At 36.1% G+C, this 27,534-nt stretch overlaps 1 protein-coding gene across 1 annotated transcript in view; it reads right to left on the bottom strand.

Annotated features, from left to right (window-relative positions):
• The window catches only part of LOC105060917 (uncharacterized), a 70,525-nt gene that overhangs the window by 4,599 nt on the left and 38,392 nt on the right, over nt 1-27,534 (bottom strand). The window contains exons 5-6 of the mRNA XM_019845920.3: nt 18,961-19,062; nt 2,390-2,517 (exon numbers count right to left, since the gene is read on the bottom strand). Of these exons, the coding sequence (XP_019701479.2) occupies nt 2,390-2,517; nt 18,961-19,062 (230 nt within the window). The remainder of the gene's footprint in view (nt 1-2,389; nt 2,518-18,960; nt 19,063-27,534) is intronic.

Raw genomic sequence — 27,534 nt, 5'->3', positions numbered from 1 at the left:
AAGAATCTATGACAAAATCAGATGTATAGCTTGAACACAGATTGGGTCTGTGACTTTAGCACTCATTTTTTCTAATTTTCCAATGTTCAGGATGGCAATGGGTTAAAGAATCCTCATGAGAGTCCATGGAATTCCATACTCTATTACATGTTTTTCTCGCATTAAATACCTAGGCCCACATAACTTAAAAGAGGAGCCCAGCCCTCTTTTTCTTATCAGAAACAACTACCACAAAGTCTAAACAAGGAAAGAAACATGGCCTCTTTTTACATGTGATCCAACACTGACTAAAATTATGTTCATGTAATTTACAAGTTATACCCTTTGGGGTCTTTAGTCACTGCCGTCTTGGAAATTGGCCAAATCTAGGCAATGCCTGAGCCTGTCCATTTTCACTAGTGCAGTCATCATATCTATCACATTATCCACTGTAGGCTTTTCCCAACTGAACCTTGCCCTCATCCTCATCAATGAACTCTCAGTTTGCGATACCAAATGTTGATGTGCTTCCTCCTCATATCATACACCAAACGGAATGCAACAAACATAGTACCTAGACTGTCACAATAAATATTCACCTTCTCTTGCATGATTCTATGTGTGACAAAGCCTTTCATGTGACAACTAAACTACATAGCTGCTTCAATGACCACATACTCCACTTCTATACTCGACAAAGCTATAGTGCACTCCAACATGGATTTTCAACTGAACAGACCACCACCCAAATAGACAAATAGCATGTCATGATGTCATCTGAGGTGACTCCCGTAGTCAAAATCCACATAACCTTTCACCTCCATGACTATACAATTATCCCCCTCAAATATCATATCATCCTTCTCACCGCCTCCAAGCTATTTACTGTACTTGCCATATACTTGTTTACAACATTAGCCACATGTTTCCCTCAAAAAAACATTAACAACATGTGAACTATTCGCCCTCCTAGAAATCACAACATATATCCAACAACTAACAGATGAAATATCTTACCTCATTCTTACCATAAGATACATCAAAAAACCAACTTCATTAGCATACGAAACCTTAAGCATGTAATCTTGCTCCTCTTTGGTCTTTGGACACAACTCCAAGGATAATCAAGGTTTTGAGCCAATGGTTTTTTCATAGCCTTATCCTCCAACAGGAGAAACTACTCAAAAATCTCATGAATGTATATCACGTGCACTAGGTTTCACCGCTAGCTAAAGGCTCTACTCTCCAAGAGCCATGATTCACCATGTGTTATTGCGCCCCACCACCCTCGCCCCCCCCCCCCCCCCCCCCAAAGAGATATGTTTCACACACTTATAGCTAAAGGCTCTACTCTCCAAGAGCCATGATTCACCATGTGTTATCGGCCCCCCCCAAGAGATATGTTTCACACACTTATAAAATAGTTTGCTTTTCCAAGAACTATGCTTGAGCCCACTCTCTAACTTAGCACATAGAGGTCCTACCATGATATCATTCTTACAACCTTTAGTTACCATTCTTCACAAGAGACACCAAAACCAGCACTTTCATCGCTTGGAATGTTGCACAGGATCCTCACACCTTTGGCTTTCATAGAAGTTGTTGGAGGGACTAGGAGTTGAATGCAGAAGCAGAAGGGCTTGATATACATGTTGGAACCCAATTCACCCTAAAAGCTTAAGCCATTAAATTTTGAACCGAACGATGGACATCAATCCTTTTCCTTTCCACTATTTATAACATGTGGAACTACACCTCACACATGATCCTCAACAAATAGTTAATACAAGGCTTGATCATTATGGTTATTGTTAACACAATTCTCCGCAAGCTTTAATATAGTGCAAGTTGAATGATAATAATAGGGTAGAATAGCATACACAAATCAATTAAATAATTGAATATGGAGGATTTTACAAATTTTCATCCCAAAGTGATTGTTTCTACCTAATCACGTAAAGTCAAGTTTTTTATAAATAATTTCTTCAATCACAATTTCATTTTTCTTTCTGCAGTTCTTTTTGGAAAGAAATCCCACTAACTCACAACATAGTATAAAGATTAACTTTTTGTGAGTGGCTATGGTTCCAGTAATGCTTAATTTTTTTAGGAACAAGTACCATCAGTATTCTACTGTCATGCCAAGTATCCCATACCAGGGGCAGTAGTTTAGATGTCTTTCATATGAAATTAGAATTTTCTTTAGAATACAACTTTAAGAGTTAAGAAATTATTAAAAATTTAGTAAAACAATCAAATAATAGATAGTAGTTTGGTGTAATTTGGCCTGAATGAAAGAAAAAGAAAACCTATTGCATCATAAGGTTTCATCCGAAGGCACACAATTATACTATTCAAAATTAAATAAGAAATGTGGGTCACAGTCATCAGAAAAAGCTGCAAAGAGTACTTGATGAGGATCCACTTGTTGAACATGCTGAAATGCGGATTCAGTTCGCTGCACCCACAGTATTATCCTCCTTAATTTTCCTCTCATTGTCTCCCCCAATTTACAATGTACTAAAAAGTCACTGCTTCCTGCACAAGTAAGATGGCAAGGGTTGTAACAGATCCAACCAGCCGAATGGAAGATATATGCACAAATCTGCTTTCAGGTTGTAATTCTTTTATAAGACATATTTTCCAAAAATGTATATCAATAAAATAGTTAAGAAAAAAAATGACTGTATAATAGAGTCTTATTCATGAGGATGTTTATTAAAAATTTAAAATAAACAAAAATAGCATCTGAACATTCTACAATTATGTATACAATATGCCGTAGGTTCAACCAGATTATGTTTGAGATTAAATCATATGCTTTCCCTTCAAGCAAACACCATACAAGAAACATACGTCCGGTGAAAGAGGATACAATTGTCAACTCTACAAGCATCAAACAAGATAGAATGGAGTTAAAATTCAGCATAGTGGAATAGATCAGATCATACTTCAAATAGTGTTATTGTAATATCCTAGCCCAAGCCCGAGATCAACTAGCCCTGGTCTCCTTGACCAGCCCAATCACCCTGCACAACTTTTAAAGTGGTAGAAAGAAAAAGAGGGCCGAAAGAAGACTTCTAATGAAAGTCTTCTTCTTCAATGGACTCCTGATCAAAGTCGAAAACCATGGCAAGGGGGGAGTCAAACTCCCCTTAGGCTCTATTTAAGGGGAAGCTTCCCCGTCCATCCCATCGAGAAACCAAAAACCCAAGTCGAAGAAATCTCCAGAGTTTTCTTCCCGAAAGCCATCACCATGTCCACCGAAAATCGAAGTTGGAGAGCTCACCGGAGCCCAAAGCCCCGACCTTCCTTTCTCTCTCTCTTCGCTTTCTCCCCATAGCTTTAGGCATCGCCGCCGACCGTCGGTTTCATCTGAAAATCATGAAAAGAAAATCTCCTATTTTCTGATCTCTCTCTTTTCCAGCCATGTCCGCTGTCAGTGCTCATCACAAAAGCCCCTGATCCCTTCTCCACTTTATCCTCTAGCCTATGCTAGAGCTCCAGCCATCGGTAAGTGAGCTGGTACCTAGAATAATTGAGAAAAGGATCTTGGTTCGGCCCTATTTTGATTTGGTTTTCACCTTTTCTTATGAACCATCATTGGCCATATCTCACACCTATCATCGAACATCCGACTGCACCACCGTACCCTGTTGGAACCGGACCATAGCCACTTCCCTGCTTGGCTAAAGAAAAAAAAAAAGCAAAAAAAAGAGAGAAGAGTTGTCTCTCTCTCTGGTGTCTCTCTTTAGATGATGACTGAAGCCTAGTCTCCTATTTCTCTCTCTAGCTTCTCTCTCTAGAATTATGCTCTCTCTACATGAATTCTCTCTATATATAGTTTTTCTCTTAAGATTTTCTAAATCTTAAAAAGACCTTTTAATAATCTTGACAGAACCTGATGAAGAGATCTTGACCAATGACCGTCGGACCACATGTTAGCCTCCATCTTGATCAAGTAGAGCATTATGAGATTTCACCATTGATTACATCCTAGCATGACCTTTGATTTATAGTTAATTAATTGGATGCCCTAGATCGAACCAATTGGGATGTCGGATGATCCTGTGAAGATTTCGAGATTTAAAATTTTATTCTTACAATAATCATGGTTAAATTTTGATAAAAGTATAATTTTGGATATTAGATTTTGAAAGAGAATTTCAGAAAGCTAGTTGGGTGTCAAGATTAAGATGACTCCATGTTGGATCATAAAGGCTGCTCGAGGTATTGCTAGGAAAGCATCAAACCAACAAAATAGCAATACTCAGCAAGTTGGTGCTATGCCTCAATAGGAGGGAGTTATCAATCCTATCAGAAACACTCAAATGAAGCAGCAAGAACTAAGTATGGCCCAAATAATGCAGACATTAGTTGGCTTAATGCAATCGTAACAGCCGTTGCAGCAATAGTTACTGCAAGAATGGCAAATGTAACAACACAGCCACCATAAGGACATAAAGAGCAGCAAGAGCCACGTAGTATTGCACAATTTAAGTTGGCCCCACCAACTTTCAAGGGAACTACAGAATCTTTGGAAGCTAAAAATTGATTTATATAGATGGAAAAAGCATTTACTATTAAGTTGATCAAAAGATCTTATATGCATCATGCATATTGCAAGGTGAGGCATTCAATTGGCGGTGGAGAGTGGAACAAATATGAACAAGATGGAGAACTCACCTACGAGAGATTTCGATTGACGTTTAATGACCAGTATTTTTCTCAAAGTGTAAAGACTCAGAAAGACCAGGAATTTATTTATCTGAAATAAAGGAATATGATAGTCGCAGAATATAAGGCTAAATTTATGGAGTTCGCCAAATTTATTCCGAGATTGGTTGAGAATGAGCATGATTGGGTGCATAAATTTAAGATGAAATTGTGGACAGGAATTAAAAAGCAAGTGGTGCCATATGAATTAGCTATTTATTTTATGCAGATGTGATGAATAAAGCATTGATAATTGAAACAGAAATCAATAAGGAATGTACCGAAAGGGAAAGAAGTCAAAAGAAGACAAATAGGTCAAATGAATCCCAGAAGAAGAATAATAGAAATATTGAGAGTGCAAACAAGAGATCAGCAAGTGATAACTTTGAGTCTTCTGATAGCACTAGGTGTTTTAGATGTGGTAGAGCTCATGATAAAAAAGATCATCTCTAGAACACCAATGCATGCTTTGATTGTGGTCGAAAAGACCACAAAATAGCTGAATGTCCATAAAGAAGAAAAAGTCAGTCTGTTCTGATCGTTGAACGAAATAAAGATGAAAGCTTAAAACCTTGGATCCAAGGAAGGGTCTTTGCTCTTACACAATAAGATGCACAAGTTTCTGATGCAGTGGTGACGAGTTCTGAAAGGAATTCTCAAAATTAATTTGATCAGTTTATTAGTTTCAGTTACAAAATAAGTGATTCTTCACTTATCCTAGATTCATCAACAAATTATAAAATATTTTCTACATTAAATTATTCATGATTTATGAAATTGATGTATTGTATTTTTAATTACTGAATATGCCTTTCTATAGAATATTAAATAATTTATGATCGAACGCATTGAATTTGATATGGATTGTATCCGATTGATTTCAACGTCGTATAGTTTTATGAATTATTAAATTTAAAATATAAAATATTTTTGAGAAAAAATATTTTGATTTGAGACAGATTATAACTCGCAGCCTGACTATGCATCAAACCCTGCTAGTGGGGGTTAAATGCTAGTATTATGATATCCTACTAGTGTAGTTAAAGGTTGGTATATTGACACTCTGCCAGTAGGGTAGTAAATGCTGGTACTACGATACCCTGCCAGTGAAGATTATATGCTGGTAATTTGATATCCCGGTAGTGGGATGGTTAAATGCTAGTAATTTAACACCTCGCCAATGGGGTTGTGCGTTAGTACTTTGATACCTTGCCACTAAGAGTTATGCAGTGGCACTTTGATTTAGTTCATGACTATTGAGATGAAAGTGATGTTTTGAAAGAAATTGATTAATGAATAAAATTTGAATTGTACAAAGATTGCATTTGCATACTTATTATTTGGAAAGTGTTGTATATGTGAATTGAAATTTTGAACCAATACAACTGATATACTTATTTTCAGTATACTATTATTACTAGATTTATCTATCTAGAATGTTCGTAACTTACTAGGCCGTCAAGCTCATTATTCTCTCCTTTTTTTTTTAGATTTAGATGCTTAGTTTCGGACATGAGTACTGCTTGGGAGTGATATTTGAAGCAAGATTCAATAATATCAACATTGTTTAGATTTAGATTTATTGTTATTAGTTAAGATTACCAATCAATAATTACTTGATGTAAAGACTTTCAAATATATTTATTAGTTGAATTTGTTAATTGTATATTGATTTTTAGTTATTTAAATTAATTCAGCTATGATGCATTGTATTTGAAATGCCTTACATGCTTATGGAGAAAGTTCTCTGAGTATGCAGTGGTTGCAATGACCCCTTGGCTCGTTGAGAAGTCGTATATTTTTACATTTATTTTAGATAATTAATGGTGCTAACATCTTCTACAAAATCTAATTTCATAAATAAATTAATTTTTTTTATAAAAATAAATAATTTTAAAAATTATAAAATTAGAACATATTTATGAAAAATAGATGTCAAGCTACTTGAACAATTTAAGCACCAAAATAATTGAGAATTAATAAAAAAATTAATTCATATTTTTTCTTATTTTTAAGCACAAAATCCGAGCAAAATCAAGCAAAAATATCCAAAAATCATTTTAAAAAAAAACCTTCGGTGCACGGTGGACCGACCGCTCGATCCACAGAATTTGGGTCGTGGTCCACAACACAGTGGATCGCGGTCTTTGTCGCGGCTCATGGCGGGCGGCTGAGTTGTGTGCAATCGGACGGTTGAAATCATGCCAAACACGCGATCGAACAGCTGAGGAAGCTCCAATCCATATCCAGCAATGGTGGCCCACTTCAAACGCGTGATCCAACGGCCCAAATCAGTTTGAAGCGCAATCGGACGGCTGTGGTTGGTTGTCGGTGGGAGAACTAAATAGAAGAGTTTTTTTTGGTGTGATCCGACCGTCTAGAGCCGACTTGATGAATGATCTGACGGCCAGCATTGAATCCAACTTTGATAAGGCGCTGGACGATGATTTTTTGGGTGATCTCGTGCGTCCAAACAAGATCCGATGGCCAGAAAAATTGTACGTGGGGTGGACACATTTTGAGGGGTTTTAGGACTGTTTACTATCAAAAAAAAATGAAAAATTCATCTATAAATAAGGGAGTCCGGAAATAAGAGAAAAAGCAGAAAAAAGTAATGAAAAAATAAGAAAAAAAAATAGAGAGATTTAGGGATCCAAGAAGAAGAGAAGTCAGTTTGCTCCACAGAGTATGAAAGAAGGAGGTCGTCAACCATCTTCCCTACGAGACTGCGCTGATCAACTTCAGATCTTTGTTACAGTTTTATTTTATTTTACTATTGTTTTTAAATTTTTTGTAATTTAATTTTAATTTCAATTAATGCAAAATTTATTTTATTACACTTTAAATTTTTATTTTTTATTTTTATTGCAAGTAGATGCTAAGATCTAATTAGTAGATCTTAGTACCAATTTATTTTTATGCTCTTTAAATTTTTGTTATTTATTTTTATTGTAAATAGAAGCTAGAATCTAAATAGTAGATCTTAGTACCTGATTTATTTGTCGCACTTTTAATTTTTGTTTTTCGACTTAAATTATTTTTCTTCAAATTTTATTTTTTTTATAAAATCAAAGATTTCAAATCAAAATACTACCTTCTCTGTGGATTCGACCCGACTCGCTGCTCTTTATGTTTTTTATTTTTATTGAAGTCAAATTTAATTTAATAATCACGATGTCCTAATGACAACATCGCGAGTCATCAATTTTTGGCGCCGTTACCGGAGAAGGCACCAATTTTAACGTTTGATTTTTTTTATTTTCTTATAAATATAGCTTACTAATTTTTTTGATTTTTTTCTTTTTTGTAGAAAAAATGAAAAAAAAAAGAAGAAAGAAGGATGAAACACTTCAAGTTGGTGAGATCAATCCTAACCCTAACTCTAAACTGCTTGCTTTCTTTTTTAGTATTAATTACTATTTTTTTCAAATTAACATAAAATTCACCCATATGAACCTAATAAAAATCAGATGACGAGTAAAAACTTAATTGTTTAAAAACATTCATCATCTTAGATTTACTTTTAATGATCGCTGGAGACAAGATAAGCCTTCAAGTTTGATTAATTTGATGCATATAATTTAGTTGCATAAAATTTCTTGTTTGAAATTAGTTGTGCATATTTATCTCAAATCAACTTAAGGACAACACGCCAACACCCATTAACAAGATAAGGTGGAGATTTCATCACCCTTTTTTAATCCAAAAACAACCAACCAGCATCCCGTATTAACCCAAGCCCGATTAAAATTCAGCAGACGTTGACCCTTGGGATCAATTGAGTTCAGTTAGAATTTATGATGAAGTCAAGTGCAAAGTTTGGACTCACCCCTCAAACTAGTGTCTAAAGCAAGAAGTTACAAAGGCTAAGCCTAAGTAGACTCGTGGTTATTTAATTGATTCCGTTAGCTTACCTAACCAATCCAACTGGTGTCTAAGGCAAACAATGGGAGGACCCCCACGACCTCACTTCTTACCTGACTAGTTGAAGAAAGTGAGAACAGACCCAACTTGCATCTAAAGTAAGCCACTCTACATCGAACTGTTAGGTCTAAGAAACCCGTAGATGTCCCAGCTTTAAATTGCTTGCTAACTTGATTGCAATTAATACCTAACCACAACAAATTCTTCTCATCTATCGTCTTTAGGTCTAGGACATTCTTAAGATTCTCATCTTTAAAACTTCTTTCTTTCTGTTCTCTTTTTTTTCTCCCTCTTCTTAAAAAAAAAATTAAACCACGCATATTAGAGTTTGCACGGGTACATGCACAGTAGAAGAACTCTTTACCCTGATCTGGTTAAACCCAATCCTGAAGTTGAACGGCTGATTCACGTTAAATCTGAAAATCAAATGGTTGAAAATCCTGGAGAACCACCTAGACAGATGAAGGAATATTTTATTCCTTCCACCTATAATCTATAGACTTGTATCCACTTACCTAATATCCCTGCAAGCCATTATGAGATCAAATCAACAACAATCCAGATGCTCCCATCTTTCTATGGAAACACCAACGAAAATCCTTATAAGCATCCAGATGAGTTTTTAGAAATTTATTCCATAGTAAAGATCCAAAATTTTACTGATGATGCACTTAGACTGATCCTATTCTCCTTCTCATTTAAGGACAAAGCCAAGTACTGGCTTGGCACAATAGGAAGATCGATCCGAACTTGGACTGAAATACAGCATAAGTTTCTTAAGAAATTCTATCCCATAGGTCGAACCAACACTATGAGGCGAGCCATCACTGGATTTGCTCAGCTTCCCGAAGAATAAATTCATGAATCATGGGAAAGACTTAAGAAACTTCTTAGAAAATGCACACCATGGTCTAAGTGGCAAATTGTTCAAACTTTTTATGAGGGTTTAGGTGACCAGTATAGACAAATGGTAGATGCATCTTATGGAGGTGCATTCATGAGTAAGAGTGAGGATGAAGCCTATATCTTGTTTGAAATATTGAATGAAAACTCGATCAACCATGCTTCATTATCTTTCTATGAAACATCGATCCCTTACCAAAAGCGGATCGAAATTTTTGAGATCAAACAAACAGACTCTAGTTCTAAGACTGACTTGAACCAATAGCTCAAAAATTAGATAAAGTCGGCCTTTTTGCCTAGAAGTTAGATCAGTTTCTAATTCTTGGTCAACAATCTCCTACGCAATACACACCACCTCCCGATTATCAGATCTGTTCTATCTGTGCTAGCCTAGTCCATCATGTAAGTGAATGTTCCACGGCTGCACAGTTTTCACCTTTCATCCAAGAACAAGTTCAAGCTGTCCAAGGTTACTCCAAGCCTGTCAATGACCCATTCTCAAATATATATAATCCAGATTGGAGGAACCACTCCAATTTTTCTTGGAGATCCCAACAGACTCAGGCTCAGATCCAAATTCCTCCTGTACAAAACTTTCAAAATTGACCCCAATATCAGAATTATGACTATAATAAAGGTCAACCTAGTCAGTCTATCCAGCTACCATATCACAATCAGCCGTCATACCCACCTTCTCAACAGATCAATCTAGTCGATGATAGATTTAGTCAACTCCAACAATTGATTATGATCCAACAACAATCTATCATCAGATTAGAAGCATAAATAGAACAATTAGCTGAGTCTACCATGAGGAGAGAACCAAGTCAATTACCAAGCCAACCTATCATAAATCTCAGAAACAACCCGCCCATTATCCACCAACCACCTGGATTTAATCATCAATTCAATGTCCCCTCTAAGAATCCTCAATTTGAGAATGCCAACGCAATTACTGAACTGAGAAGTGGTAGGATTTTTAAGAACCCATATCAAAATTAGGTGAGAGAAGCTAGTACTGATACTAACCAAAATGATAATATAAAGGTTAGTACTGAGATTAACCACATAGAAGACTTGAGCCCGAAACTGATATTGATGTTGGTTCTAATTTGAGTGAGAAAAATAAAGTAAAGAAGAGAGCAGATGAGTTATCTGAGTCATATAAACTTAGAGCCCCGTTCCTTTCGGTCCTAGAAAACGATTCTTCCTGCAAAAAGAAAGGAGCACGCAATGAGAAACTAATGGAATTGCTTAAACAAGTTCATATTAATTTACCCCTCCTCGATGCGATTCAACACATTCCGATTTACGCTAAATTTTTTAAAGAACTCTGCACACGAAAGCGTGAGCCAAAAACAATAGAGAGAATTATGTTGTCTGAGGATGCAAGTGCAATCCTATTGAACCCATTGCCTCAGAAAATGAAAGACCCTGATGCTTTTTTGATTTCATGTATTATAGGAGGCATCACCTTTGACCGAGCTCTGTTAGATTTAGGAGCTAGTGTGAACCTACTTCCAATCTCGATCTATGAAACATTTGGGATTGGAGAACTGAAACTCACGTCAGCCATTCTGCAATTAGCTGATAGATCAGTAAAAATGCCACATGGTCTGATTGAGGATGTCTTAGTTAGAGTAAATCAATGTTATTTTTCAGTAGACTTCCTCGTATTTGATATAGAACCATTCCATAAGCTAAATCAGAATCTCATAATTTTAGGTTGTCCATTCCTAGCCACTGTCAATACTAATATCAATTATAAAACATGAGCCATGGACATTTCTTTTGGGGATCAAAAAAAGAAAATTAATATTTTTAATGCCTCAAAGTACATTCAAAAAGAGAAAAACTGTTTGGTAGTTGAATTAATAGATGAAATAGTTGAATCCGATTTTTTCTTAAAATTAATAAAAGATGATTTTCTAAATGAGCCCATTGAAGAAATTCAAGTCCAAAAGGTGAACATCCTGTTTGATTCACCTCACCCACCTTACCCACTAGAATTTGTCAATCCAATATTCGACATGGGGTAGGTGAAAGAATCTGCATTAATCTGGCTGAAGACGATCAACTTAGTGCTTTTTGGGAGGCAATCCAGTTTCTGTTTTTTAATATCTTTTGCATTTTGTTTAGGTTAATCGAGTCTTGCTTAGTATCTTTTGTGAAGATTTGAAGACAATATTGGCTAAGTTGGAGGAAGAAGTAATTTTGAAAAGACTTTTAAGTCAGGTGACATCTCTCCTTTTCTTTCTCTTTATATGCACCCTTTATTTTTCCTATTTTTCTACCAGCATCAAAAAAGAATTTACTTCCTATGGGCTTGTGTAGGGTAACTATACGTTTCTTCATATATAAAAAAAAAAAATCGAATCAAACAGAAAGCTTAAGGGATTAAGACACTCAATAGCAGTACAATATTAAAAAAATAATAATAATAATAATTAAAAAAAATAAATGAACGATGGAAGTAACAATATACTTGTCCATACTAAGGTTAATGATTTGAAGATAAAGGTAGGGGCAATTTAAAAAAAATTCAAAAAAGATTTAGTGATCTTAGCTTAACTCCCACATTGATTAATATTAATACCCCAAAGACATACCTTACTCACGCTCTACTGAACATCGATGGCCTTTTTGAAAATTATCTAGTAAAATTCGAAACTCTAAGTTAAACAGTACTTAACTCTAGATTCTTTTTTTACTCAAGGACGAGCAAAATTTAAGTTGGAGGGTGTGATAAGTCATATATTTTTACATTTATTTTAGATAATTAATGATGTTAACATCTTCTAAAAAATTTAATTTCATAAATTAGATTTTCTTACAAAAATAAATAATTTTAAAAATTATAAAATTAAAGCAGATTTATGAAAAATAGATGTCAAGCTAATTGAGCAATTTAAGCACCAAAATAATTAAAAATTAATAAAAAATTTAATTCATATTTTTTTCTATTTTTCAGGCACAAAATCCGAGCAAAATCAAGCAAAAATACCTAAAAATTATTTTAAAAAAGCCTTTGACGCACGGTGGACCAGCCGCTCGGTCCACAGAATTTGAGTCACGATCCACAGCATAGTGGATCACAATCTTTGTCGTGGCTCATGGCGGGCGGTTGAGTTGTGCTCAATCGAACGGTTGAAATCGCGCCAAACACGCGATCGGACGGCTGAGGAAGCTCCAATCCATATCCAGCGGTGGTGGCCCACTTCAAACGTGTGATCCAACGATCCAAATAAGTTTGAAGCACAATCAGACGACTGTGGTTGGTTGTCGGTGGGAGAACTAAACAAGAGTTTTTTTGGTGCGATCCGACGGTCCGAAGCCAATCTAATGAATGATCCGACGGCCAGCATTGAATCCGACTTTGATTAGGCGCTGGACGGTGATTTTTGGGCTGATCTCGTGCGTCCAAACAAGATTCGATGGCCAAAAAAATTGTACGCGGGGTGGACACATTTTGAGGGATTTTAGAACTCCATTTTCTACTAGAAAAAGATGAAAAATTCATCTATAAATAAGAAAATCCAAAAATAAGAAAAAAATAGTGAAAAAATAAAAAAATAAAAAAAATTAAAGAGATTTAGAGATCCAAGGAAAAGAAGAGAAGCCAGTTCGCTCCACGAAATACGAAGGAAGGAGAGATCGTCAACCATCTTTCTGACACGACTGCACCGATCAACTTCAGATCTTTGTTACAGTTTTATTTTATTTTATTATTTTTTTTTAATTTCTTATAATTGAATTTCAATTTCAATTAATACAAAATTTATTTTATTGCACTTTAAATTTCTACTCTTTATTTTTATTACAAGTAAATACTAAGATCTAATTAGTAAATCTTAGTACCAATTTATTTTTATGCTCTTTAAATTTCTGTTATTTATTTTTATTACAAATAGAAGTTAGGATTTAAATAGTAAATCTTAGTACCTGATTTATTTGTCGCACTTTTAATTTCTGTTTTCCGACTTAAATTGCTTTCCTCAAAATTTTATTTTATTTTTTATAAAATCAAAGATTTCAAATCAAAATACTGCTTTCTTTGTGGATTCGACCCGACTCGCTACTCTCTACGTGTTTTTTATTTTTATTGAAGTCAGATTTAATTTGATAATCACGATGTCCTAACGACAACATCGCGAGCTTATCACTCGCAATCTCGGGTTGGGGGCATGATAGTTACATTCAAGCATTGAAAATTATATTACATAATAATTGGCATTCATTGCATGATGTAATCACAAGCAAATAATCTCTTAAAGAAACTTAAATTGAATGTATCTTTCATGGCCTAGAATGAAAACTATATCCTATTATTTTATCAGACCTTTGAAAATTGTCCTCTAATTAAAGCTTGCAAAATGCAAGATTCCATGTTTATATTCATATAAAGTCCAAAGTTAGGGATGAAAAAATATTGGATGAAATCTGATCCAATCCAATTCCATATCTGAATCAGGTTGGACACCAATATACAAATCTTTATCAAGTCTAGATTTGGATATGTATTCGGCTTCCTAATACATATTTTAGATATTTCTTCAGATTTAGATTCAAATATCTAGTTAGAATAATGAAAATGAAAACCCTAAACTGCTCATCACCCAGTCCCAACTCCAATGCCCTTGATTAGGGCTCCTTCCCCTCTCTTCTCTATTCCCAACCATGTTCTAGTTTTCTTTTTTCCCTATTCACATTCACGCACTTGCCATCTTAAAGCCCAAAGCACCAACTACCGCCATCAGCGACCACAAGCCTGCAAACCTAAGTATAACTAGCTTTTCTTCTCCTTGCCCTAAACTTTTATGCCACCAGCTTTGACAATGGATGAGAGAGAATGGCCCAAAGGATTCACGACAGAAGAATGTAAAAGGGAAAAGATAGAAAATTTAGTAAGCTTAGCATTAATAGCAATGAAAAAATGTCAAACCTAATCCAAGGAGCTGTTCAATCTAAGGGGACAAACTGAGAGGTCAAGTGCCAGCAAGCAAAGAGAAGGAAAAGAAAGAGCCCCAAAGCCAAGGTTTGCAATATTAACTTTGGTACTTGCACCAATACCCAACTGGTGCAATGTCGGTACAGTACTGTTCTTAGGATATCAATGCTTAGTATAAAGAGCATAACAAGTATACTATCCCATAAGTAAAGCCTAATACCAAGGCTTGCCATATTAGATTGTACAGGGCATGTCATACCGTACCAGTTCGGTACCGAACTACTGTACGAGGGGCGTACCGACACTCATCATCGAATCAGCCCCACACCGACATAGTAACAACTTGGCACCAGTATGAGATCCGGTACCAAGACAATGAACCTTGCACAGTACAGAACTATACAATCAGGTATTGCAAGCCATGCCCTCAACCCATGGCTACGATACACCTCGACAAGGAGTGCAGGGTGCCAGGGCCTTAGGCATTGTGAAATGGAATCATGGGAGAAGGGAAGAGGAGAAATGAGAAGCAAGCCATATTTTTCCTTCTTTTAACAGCAAGCATTAAGTAAGCTCCTTAATATATGATCTTGGTCCCACTTAAATAAATATGATCACGATAGCTAGTTTCTTCATTCCTTAATATTTACGATTCATTAGGAGAGTCCTATGTTCTGGTCCCTCAAGAATGTCATATATTCAGTTTTGTAGGCTTTCCTTTTGCATCATATCATATTCTAAATGGATTGCCCATGTTTTGCATACATTCCTACTCGTTTTCTTTCCACTAGCTTGTTGAAATGTAGATAGCTGGTATCTCCACATACACATAAAAACAAGGCATGAGTAAAGCAACTTGGTTCATGATGAACATCATTTCTTTTTATCTCTCATTTCTTATTCTTTGGAAAATAGGATGAAATATGGTTATATGACATAGTCATAAGCAAACATAACTATATTATTTTGTAATCAGTTCATCTTACCAATGATGATTGATCAAAAATACAAATTTTGGTACCCATTAAATATTTGAATTGGTATTTGTATATGCTGAATAAATATGGATACTAATGTGGATATACCAATGTTATCTTGCATCTAATCTGCTTTCAGCTTTACATGTACTGGAAATACTGATGATAATTGATAAACTCTAAACAATTATGTATAATAAATATCGTTAAAGTTGCAACAAAAAAAATAGAATACATACCTATAGAACAAAGTATAGTAAGCCTTATCTAAAAAGAAAGAATTTGTACCTGATTCATGCTTCTTATTTGACATGTTGCTTTTTATAACTTTCCCTTATTTACATTGCTTGATTGTAATTTGTAACTATCTATAATTAATATGACTGTGTATTGCCACCTATAATTCGAGTCATATCTATCTTCAATCAGACCACAATATATAAAGACTAGTGATGAGAAGAGAACAATATCAATCTCTCCTCTTATAGACCATTTCCTTTATCTTTTCGTTCCACATTTCTTCTTTCTCCTCTATCTCCTCTTCTCATCTCAACATTTATTCTTCTTCTCTTCTCTCTTTTACTCATAGTCTCTAAGCTGATCAATATTTAACCAAGGTGAGAGCAAAGACAAGGATATAAAAGTGGCTTTTGCTGTGATCAACCTTCGCACTATGGGAAAGTGTTTCTTTTTTTTTTTTTGGTTAGAGCAGATTGGATTTGCAATGCTGCTGATAAAGTTGTGAGAATAGAAGATTGGATCTGGTCAGATCATGTGAAGACAAGATTCAAAACAGATATGAAGGTGATGTTATGTTTTCTACTTGACCATAATTATTATTTATGCCTCTGATTTCTTAATATTATACTTATTCTTAAGCTGGGAGACTATCATAAGGTGGCCTTAGGATTAGTAAGCAGTCACTTTGACCATCCAAATCTGATGATCACCATGATTTAGTTGAACAAAAAGAATTATTTGGAAAAGGCATAATCGTGTATAACCTTTATCAACAACTATCAAGTTGGATTACACAAAAGGGTCTATTAAGAAGCCACAATCAGGTAATCCATCCCATAATGATTGGGAAAGCGAAAACCTGACCATGATAAGTTGGTTGTTACATTCAATGGAGCCTTATATTAGTAAAAATTTTCTTCTCTCTCTACTTCAAAAGAATTCCCTGACACTATTAAAAACATGCTTTAAATCTCACTAGGACAAGGGGCATCTCGCAAGTGCTGACCCATTTCCTTGAGAAATCAGGATCTATGTTGGGTGCAGAACCTCGATCCCTTGAGGGTCCTCCCATCTTGCCGTCCTGTGTGTCCTGCATTGAGATCATGAGCAAGACAACCGAACTAACACTTGTCCTATTTATCTCTAACCATAAGGACCCTGATCACCCAATAGCATCTCTGAATCTAATCCCACGAAGACCTAAGATCTAGCAAGGGCTGCTTTCTTCGGGAATAATACTTGGTCAACTCAAGCAAATATATGATGCCATATACAACGTACATTTCACATAACGCAGGTCAATGGACAATCTCTGAAAGGGCCTCCATTGCATCAACTTTTATAGACACCGATGCAACGCTATCATCAACCTATTAATTATTTACTAGTACACATGCATAGGCATTCAGATGGCATTGGATAGTCTTCTAATCATAGCCCTTGCTCAAAACTGAATCTCAGCCAAATGTCAAGCAAGCTTAACAGAGCTTCTTCACACCTTCACCATTCAAAGCCACTTTCCAAGTACCAATCACCATAGATCCATGGTCATCCCTATTCCTCACGAAGAAAGAACCAGAAGCGGAAGAATTCATTTGGTTTTGAATGCCCCTAACCCCCCTTAGAAAAAATCATCAACCCATCTTGAAACGTTTAGAAGGGAATTGCACTTTGCCTTCATTCCCACAAAATATCCCACTAAGGTAAACTTCCTAAAGCTTTTACACCCTTTAGTGCATCTGTGAACACTACCCTTCCTCCATATCTAAGCTAATAAAACGAGCTTTCCACTACCTCCAAGTAGCATGAGCCAATCCACCAACACTCTAGATGTATTCCATCAAAAATGGTAATTTATCCCAAATTCTCCTAGTCCTTTGGACACAAATACATGCAGCTCTCCTGCTAGTGGAACTGTAGCACTAACTGAGGTTTCAAATCCTAGTGGGACATCTTGTGGGGCGCCAAGATGGGGTATCATCCCAAAAGTCAAGGATGGGATTGGTCCCCCATCATCCCAAGTTTAGGATGGGACTGTCCCACCTTCATCCCAATTTCCCAATAGGTGCATCCCAGAATAACGCCCCTCCCAAGTGTCAAGACATGACACGATGGTGGTGCTTACCATTCCAAGGAAAAATTGGGATTGACTCATCCCATAGGATTTAAAACCATGGTACTAACTCAAAATCTTCAGCGGATCTACCAAAAAACACCAAAGTCTCTAACTAGACCTTCAAAACCGATTTGTGTTTAACCCTATCAAAGCCAAGCTTCATGACAATGAAAAAAGAAGTCTACCTAGCTATCAAAAAAAATTCTTGGTATACAAGGTTGCGAAACATATAGGTGAAAAACAAAAGGAGATTATACACACAACTAAACATATAGAACACATAGGTAAAAAATAAAAGGACATTATACACACAACTAAACATATAGAGATACATTGTGGCAATTGCATCAGTACATTCCTCATCCTCATAACTCTAAAATCACATGTACTAAACATTTAACATTTAATTATCACAATTATACCATAAAATGTATTTCGAATTCACATTAGACCTTAACTGTCTCATTGAGCAAATGAAACAGATACAACATTCATAAACATCAAAGAAATGGAACAAAATGTCTAAAATTACATATGCATTTTTTTATTTTGTTAGGGCACAAGCATTAACACATAAAGCATGGCTCCAATGAGCAAAGGCTATCAGGAAATATTTCTTTTTATTGCACCTTTCAAAGATAATCATAAATTCTATAACTTGGTTATGAAAACTTGATACAGCAAGAAGGCACATTTCCAATTTTCTTACTCATTTATTTTACCATTTTGTATAACAATGATATAGAATGAAAGCATTAATGGTGCTGACAGCAGAAACTAATACAAAATTCATAAACATCAAAGACATGGAACAAAATGTCTAAAATTACATATGCATTTTTTATTCTGTTAGGGCACAAGCATTAACACATAAAGCATGGTTCCAATGAGCAAAGGCTATCAGGAAATATTTTTTTTTATTGCACCTTTCAAAGATAATCATGATTCTAATTCTATAACTTGGTCGTGAAAACTTGATACAGCAAGAAGGCACATTTCCAATTTTGTTACTAATTTACCATTTTGTATAACAATGATAAAGTACGAAAGCATTGATGGTGCTGACATATTGCATATTAACCAAGATAGAACAGATCCGGCCAACAAGAATTAAAGGAACATAAAACAACTTCAACAAAGTTAACAGAAAGATATACCTTTAGAGGCAATGAACTTGTAAGAATGTATCAGAACGATTAGAGAAGATATCTGGTCGGTGGTTCCTTCCAACACATTTCTAAATTTCACTATTTTAACATCTGGAGCAAGGACAAAGGATAGTTAGCTTCCAAGGGAAAAAGAAAAGCTAGAAATTAAATGTTAACAATGCAGTACACAAAAGATATTTTAACTTGACCACTTTAATAGCATACAGCAAATATCTATGACATAACAGTAAGCCAAATACACAATCAAGCAGAATCAGCAAAATAGTATATACCATATAAGTTATAAGTTTTCATGTGCTATACCATAACCATGGCAAGATAAAGAAAAAGCGACAAAGGGATCGATGGAGATTTGAGACAACAGATGAATCTTGGAAGTAACCAAAGGAGTAAGTTTTGGAAGCATGAAATCAAGGATCGCTGAACCGGTATTGGGACTTCTATCAGTCAGCAACCGGTTCGGTACCGTACCGACACATGGCATGGCTTGGCATTCCCATTTCAAATTGGCACATCAACTTTTTGGGTTTTTATGGTCTCTAGTAATTTGTTTTGGATTTAGGCCCACATTAATATTTTTTGATGATATTTGATGTTTCTATCACTCCAGTACACCCTTAATCATGCGTGACACTAATCTTTAGGGGCAATCTTACAAGGACTAGGTATTATTGAACTCCAATATGCTGAAATCAATTAATAATATATAACTCTAAAATGGTACAATCGATTGCATGGATTTAAAATATATATACCGAGATCTAGAATCTCATCGAGCATCGATGTCACTCATAAATATCCGATCATCTGCATAATCAAAAGAAACATCAGCTCATCCCCCTATCCAAGTGGCATTATAGTCTTGTATGCTCATCCCACAAGGTATATGTATTGGATTATAACCAATCTCAGATCTCTCGCTGAAATACTGGCTCTAAGATGTGTCTTTGAACTGATAGTATGGCTGTGAAAGGATCCATCCGAATACACCGATAGCCAAATCCAACCCACAAGAAAATGCTCCAGGCTGCGTAGAGTAGTAGCCATTAGAAGATGATACCTCGGATATATCATACCCATATCCATATGAATCATAAGCTGTCTATGGCTTCAGGCAATAGGATCTAGAATATGATAATAAACCTGATACATCCATAAGTCCTACTCCATGTGCAAGTCATCCACAATTGCATTGTATCCTAAATGACCTTAAAGGGCCCATCGCCTATATTCAATCATACTCTTGCGGGGTCTACTAGCTCATGCATCATGATTCCTATCTTGTGTGGCATACATAAACTGGGACTCGCTAATGAATCGAAGACTATCCTATGGCTGTCTCATATACGATAATCTCTTGTCCTCCACTTTCTTTCTGACCATCAGATCCAGTACCTTCAGAAGTATCATCCTTGTTCTTCTTGATGTTTGAACCTAAGTGAACTAACTCCACTCTCTCCATTGGGGTTGTGACTATCTTTCCTTTTTCTGTCTCTATGCGGAACAGTTGCCTACACTCCTTTTCTGCCTTGCTCTAGCTAGCTATGCCACGAGGATGGATGTCACCCTACTTTCTGAGATGACCGTGTAAAGTACCGATCTCATCTAAGCATCTCTCGATCAAATCTCTACGAGGATATCTCGGACATGAAGTCACCCAATGAATGACTCCCTAGTGATCCCTCTACTTGTGGCTGATCAATTGGAAGCCTATGTGGAATGTTGCCAATAACCTATCAACATCCATCCTAGCCTCGCTAGCTACAAAACTGGTTGATCATGAAGGCAATCTTGACTCATCAAGCTCTGGCTCGCGCTGCAACCCACAACCCATCCGATCATTAGATCTTCGCAATCATGAACTAATGCATCAACAGTCCAATCCAAGTACTGTAGCTCAACTTCTTTTTGAATGCATTTTAGCCTCAACTTCATATTATAGTGAACATATACAAGGTCATTAAGAAGTCTGTCAATCGGTTCCTTTGCTTGCTGTGGATGAGGATGAAGATTGACCAACTGCACTGATAGCCACTCGAGGAGACTGTCTAAAAGAGGATCAAGATGGCAAGTTGCTTCAAATTTATTCTCAATAAACCAAAATGAATCCACTATTTAACTGCAAAAGCACTAAGAAAAATCACATATAAGACTGTATCATAATGTATCATAACAGTAGCTATACAACATTAAGTAAGAGTTGTTGTCATTAGTATCTAATCTACCAAAATTCATCGTGTTTGATTAGGACCACTGATTTGCCTCCAAAACTTTTGCTGCCCTCATAAAACATTTTTGTCAGTAAAAAATATACTTGGTACTGGTTGAAGATAGAGTTAACAAAAACATACCACTTAATCTAACTTACCTATTCCAGACACAGCTGTGGTTTCTAAATCAGACTCCATCTTATATATCACATTATGTAGGGCGGTCAAAAACTCCTCATCCATTCTATCCCAGGTACGATGTATTAAAATTTCGGATTTAGATAGTAAGCTACAGATTGATTTTGTATTATTTATATAAAGTTGTATAAGTGCAAAAGTAGTAATTTTCAAAGCATTGTTGATTTCTTTCTTATTTGCTAGATGCAAATCCCTATCCATCTAGTAATCCCACCGTCACTTAATGATGCTAATGTATTTCTAGACATGTTTTGGATCTGCCACCCTGATTTGATTATTTGTACTCTGCATCATATGATATAAGAAGCCCACATGGGGGTCTCTCTATCCACAACCTGAAACACCTCATATAAAGGCTTAATATCCTTTACTATCTTCTCGACCCTTAACCAAAGTGTCTACCTCATCGCTAAGTCCTTGACACGACTTTCTTCAATACTGGCTCTCGCATAACTACTCTCCTGCCACTTGACACTGATAAATATCTGATGCAGACCTGCTTTCTTATCAAAAAAACTATCAAGTGCTATGTAGTTCATAACAAATCATATCACATTTGGTCTCAGGATCTCTCTCCCTGCGTATCTCCACATCAACGATAGAACTCACATGTGGTTGTAGATGAATCTTGTGAAACTCTGTGCTGCCTCCACTGTCTACTGCACACTACGAAAGTTTCCAATATCTATCAACATAAAGTCGATACAATATGCAGTACATGGGATCCAGTAAATCTATAGTCACCACTCCATCAGAATCTCTCCTACAACCTTGTACCATGGCCCATTATTGATGATAACCTGCATGGCATTATGCTCTCCTATCTAATCAATCACCTTTTCTATTAATCTCAAGATGTACATAGCGTTGTGCATTGGATCAGAAGCATCATTTGACTTATGAAAAAATATTTTTTCATTATAGTATCTCAGAAAGTTGATGATGCTCGATCTAGTAGGACCGATCCAACTATCACACATCACCATCGCTCCATATGTAGGCCACTTATTATGACAGGATGCAATCCATTTTTCTAACTCATTGTCAAGAAGATTACCATAGACATCCTTTGGTCTTGGAGGATCTACATCCAGTCCAGCAGTCTATATGGATGCAATGGCAAAGCGATAGTATATGTTGTCTACCACATTCGCTGGGATATAGTGGAAGTGAAACCAGAATCGAATAACTCACAATATATCTTTTTTCTGTCCTTCAATATACTATCAATCCTCTATTGCTTCGAATCTTTGTTGGAGAAGGCATGTGGATCCAAATCGCGGATAGTGGCTCTGGATGGAATATCTCTGGACTTCTCACTGTCGAAAGCTCTCAATATAAATGTAATACGACTATTGCCTCTACTGATGCTCTCCCTAACTGAGATCCTCCTGAACGCTAACTTTTCCAGATGGTTGCGGAGTCCCAACCCAAACTCAGTGTAACGACATATCAAGCACTGTGCCTGGCCAACTCCTCAAACTATTACTAATCTTCCAAACTCGCATCAGTGATAGTTTGGATCTGTGCCTCATCATCTAGAGTGGAGGACTCTTCTAACTCTCTAGAGGGATAGAAAGGTGGCTCTACAGCTGGATGGCCCACCTCCATCTTCTTCTTTGAAGCTTTCTCCTTCACTACTTTGAAATCAGTGAAATGCTTCCTCATCAAATATTGGACTTGGACGTATGGATATTTTTGGTATATAGCTACATCAAGATAACCATCAGTCAAATGTTGCTTCAACCTAATTATACCTCCTTTAAATTTTACATTGCACCAGTTGCATTCCCAACAGTGCCAATCCAAGAGCATTTATCCATTGTTCCAACAAATGTCATGCTCTGAGTCCTTAATGGATCCATTCTTGCAAGATTAAGAAGCATGAGAGTTTAATAATTTTATAAATATAATAAAATTTTATTATTTTAAGAAAAATATAATTTCTAATTCAAAAAATGCTTCTAAATTATGTAATACATAATTATAATCTTTAATAATTATTTCTACTTTTCATTAATTTTTTTATTAAAAATGATTTTAAATATCATAAATTTTGAAAAAATATGTTTTGTGCCTTATAAAAAACTTCTAAATTATCTAATATGTAGTACTAATTTTACATAATTTTTTGTATTAATTTCATATTTTTATTAATTATTTAATCTAAAATATTTTAAATTCAAAAAATTAATTAGAGCACAGATCCATGTAGAACCCTTCATGGTATTCTATTTCAGCCCGAATTGGCCGGTACATCCTATACCGTACCATATCGATGAAAAATTAGTCCAATTCAAGTCGAATTTTCGAAAAATAATCTAAATCAGACCGAACCGATAGGTTCGATACGATATCGGCCCAAACCACCCGATACCGGATGGTTTGATCCGATTCGGTACGGTTTGGGGCCGATTCGATCTAGTTCGGTCTGATTTTTTTGTGCTATTGGATGAAATTTTTTGATTTTTTATATCCGATACGGTATGATACAGTATGATACGGTACGATATCGATTGGCAACTAGCACGGGTTTCAATACTGAGTTCGCAAACCTACATATATTTTTCTAAGCCCTTAGGCATACATGAAAAGCTATTTATTTATCATTTTTTTTTCAAATTTAGACCTAGACTACTATGTGCATGTTGTGCGAAAACTTTCATAAATGGACACTTTATATTGAAAGTAGCTTACATGCCCCTAAATAACATTCTGATTTTGCAGTTATTTTTTAAAATTTTAAATATTTTTTTAATCTAAAAATATATCTTTCAATTTAAAAATTATATACTTAATAAAAATTAATAATTTTAGCGTCATTGTGTAGATCATCTATAAATCTACAATATACAATAAAATCATGCCAAAATCAAAAATTTTAACATGATCTCCCCTTGTTTTACTAGTTTCGAAGAATTTCCAACCTCCAAAAAAAAGGAGGGGAGATAAGAAGGTTACATGCCTCTAATCTGACGTTTCCTCTTGTTTTTGGGCCATTTTTTGATTTTTTGAGGGACGGATGTCGAAAAGAAGAGGAAATGGCTTAAAAATGCTCGGAAGAGCCTTTTAAGGCCATTTACCATCACTCTTATTAGGGCGATTGGTGAACCGACCCAAACTAGCTCATATCAGGCGGTTCGACTGCGTACTAGCCCTAATCGGACTGATTCAACCTATTTCTCGAAAAACAAGGCCAAACTGATTCCACCCCGATACGATTTGATACGAGATGTATCGAGCAATTCAGGCCGATACAGCGTTCCTTGCATGAAATAATAATATGAATCCATTATGGATGCAATAATGTAGTATATTCATGCAAACCATAGTTCAACTTAGTATTTGCACTTTAAAACTCATGTTCTTTCACAGACATGGAGCTTACCTCTTAGCTAATGAAAGTGAAAGGTAGTATCAAATTTTTCTTGTTGCTTGCTAGACTGGTCATAGGCAAATGAAAGAGTTCAAACAAAAGAAAAAATGAGAGTTGATTTCAGCATGTTTCAATTATTCATAAATAACTAAAATTCTAGCTAAAACATATCAAGATTATGTTCTAGATATTAAAGTAGAGCAGTAGGTGATATGGATTGATTTAAGTAGACACCCTTGAATAGGTGTCCTTATTTGTTTAATTTCATTTCCTATTCGAGTGACCTGTAAGCAACTTTGTCACTGTGACATCTAGAAAGAGGGGAGTACCAACTTGATCAAGAAAGATGTTGGCCATGTTTAAAAAGCAATTATAGAATCCAAGCACGAATTTCAAGGACTTGTTAGATCAGGGCTATGGAGGAAAAAATAGGATATTGGGGGAAAAGATTTCAAGAGAAAAAAAAGGAAAGGTTAGGATAAGGAGAAGAAAAGGACAAACAAAAGGAGAAGAGAATAAAATAGAGGAAACATATATGGAATAACAAAGCTTTGTGATCTCAAGCTGTATCACTTGGTAAGGGATGCAATGTAGCATAGAGTAGGTTGTGGAGGCTTCATATGCCCCCTCATGTCCAGTGTCGATACCGAGATATGTACAATACCAACACTTGGTACGAGGTGTACCAGGTGGGCGTTGATATAGGATCTGGTACTGAGATTACAAACCTCAAGACGAACCAAAGAAGGTAATAGCTATAGCGAAGAACTGTGCTTGTCTCATCATGGGACTTCATTAGGTGAGTGTTTACACCCCGTTTCAACAACGTAGCTAAAGGTCTTAGGTAATCACCACATGGACAATGTTAGATGAAGGCAAATAGAAATCACGTGATCCAAGTTGAGTTGGATAGGATTTAGCTACAACAGGTCCCATCTATGAAGGTAAAGGCCAAAGAGGTAGAATTTGGCTATCATGACGAGAAGCAGGCCAACAAAATCAAGACTTGATTAAAATCTATCATGATATAAGGCATATGAAGATAGATGACCAATAGTGGTAGACTAAGGTGACTAAATCGTCTTCAAGATATTCTAAATGCTGAAGACCACATTATTGGCTGAATTAATTAGGAGAAGGCCAATGCGAGCATGTTGGATGAGTGAAGACCAATAAGAAATAATTATCGGTCTAACAGGTAGTGCAAAGCAACTAAGCTAATCAGCATGCATAATGGGAAGACAGCTGCCCTCAGTCACCAAAACCGCTAGGAGTGGAGGCCAAACATGGTGGTAACTATCAGAGTAGCAATTATTATCTTTTAGTATAAATAAATATAATTATACTCTATAAAAAAAGCCTTCGACGGTCCAACATATTAACGCATTTTATCTTCCCTTAGCTTACTAATAACTTTCTTTCTTACTCGTAGTGTTAACTTAGATCTCTACTACCATAGCCTGGCTATATCCTTATCTCTATCTGAATCCATCTCCTTCAAATGATGGTGTGATAGTGATGAAAGTTCTTGAATATTAAGACACTTAAACCACACTACTCTCATGTTCTCCAATCGATCACCATCTTTCTGACTGCTCTTACGCCGGTGACATGCCCACACACCTATCTCACCATCTGACTCACAGCAACAACTTTTCTAGCATATCTGTCCCCTTAGATAGTGCGAGAGAAACTTCGCACAAACAAGTTTGTGGCACATCCAGTGGGACCCTTTGCCATCATGTCATTGTGGAGAAAATCAAGAAAGTAGTTGTAAAGAAAGTGGCTGTTGTGTTAAGGCTACTCTTGGAGTGATATGCAACATCTTCAGCTTCAATACTGGAATGGATCGAAAAACTTATTTTCGTAGTTGCAAGCAGATATGCCAAGCCACAGATGTTTCGACAAATTCTGTGATGGAGAATCTGGAGATAGCTGTCCCTATTTTTGTGATGGATGAAGCAGCTGGAATTATGGGAATCTATGGAGAACCCAAGTTAAAGGCTTCAGCAAATCAAGACATAACTGTCAAAGACTATTCAATAGGCTCTCCAAATCCACTGACAGAGGTGGCGCAGAAATTTCATCTGCTAGATTATGACAGATCAGACTACGGAGGGATACTTTGATCAATGACTGGCCGATATTTAAAATTGTTGGTCATGGTGAACTACTGTAGATTACTGATCAAGGGAAAAATTATAACGACTTTACAGCACAGCCTTAAGTGTCACAAGGGCTGAGGGGTAACCTGCTCAAGGAGTGCTTCCAATGTTTTCTTTGTGGCGTGCACTCCAAGTTCATATGCCACGAGGCAGCATAACAATGCAAGAATGGATCTGATGCAGGATCATGATATGTATGGTAAAAGACCCTCATGTGGATTGTGCAGTACGGATCTCAGTGATATAGCCAAAAAACCACTGGAAGATTGAAGAAATGATAAATTCGGACCAAAAGCGGAATGAATAAATAATACTATATATTATCTTATAAGAAGGAATTCCATTAAAGTCTCAGTCAATAGGTTGATACAAATAATGATGGATTTCTATTCTACAAGCCTTTCACAACATTTTGTCTCTCCCACTCCTCTTGGAGAGCTCTCGATGCCAGCTCGAATGCTATTCTTGTTCTTCCTTTAGGAGTTGCACCAGCCTTTGTGGAAGATCACCATCCTAATCTATCAGGAGGTAGGCCAAAAACTGAGGAATATTAATGACCAAGCCATTAATGAGAAGAATCTAAAGAAATATTATCTTATATTGTGAGAGGCAT

The sequence above is a fragment of the Elaeis guineensis genome, chromosome 13, assembly GCF_000442705.2.
Source record: "Elaeis guineensis isolate ETL-2024a chromosome 13, EG11, whole genome shotgun sequence".
NCBI lineage: Eukaryota > Viridiplantae > Streptophyta > Magnoliopsida > Arecales > Arecaceae > Elaeis > Elaeis guineensis.
The sequence above is the reverse complement of the archived record's forward strand: the minus strand, read 5'-3'. Positions and strand labels throughout refer to the sequence as shown.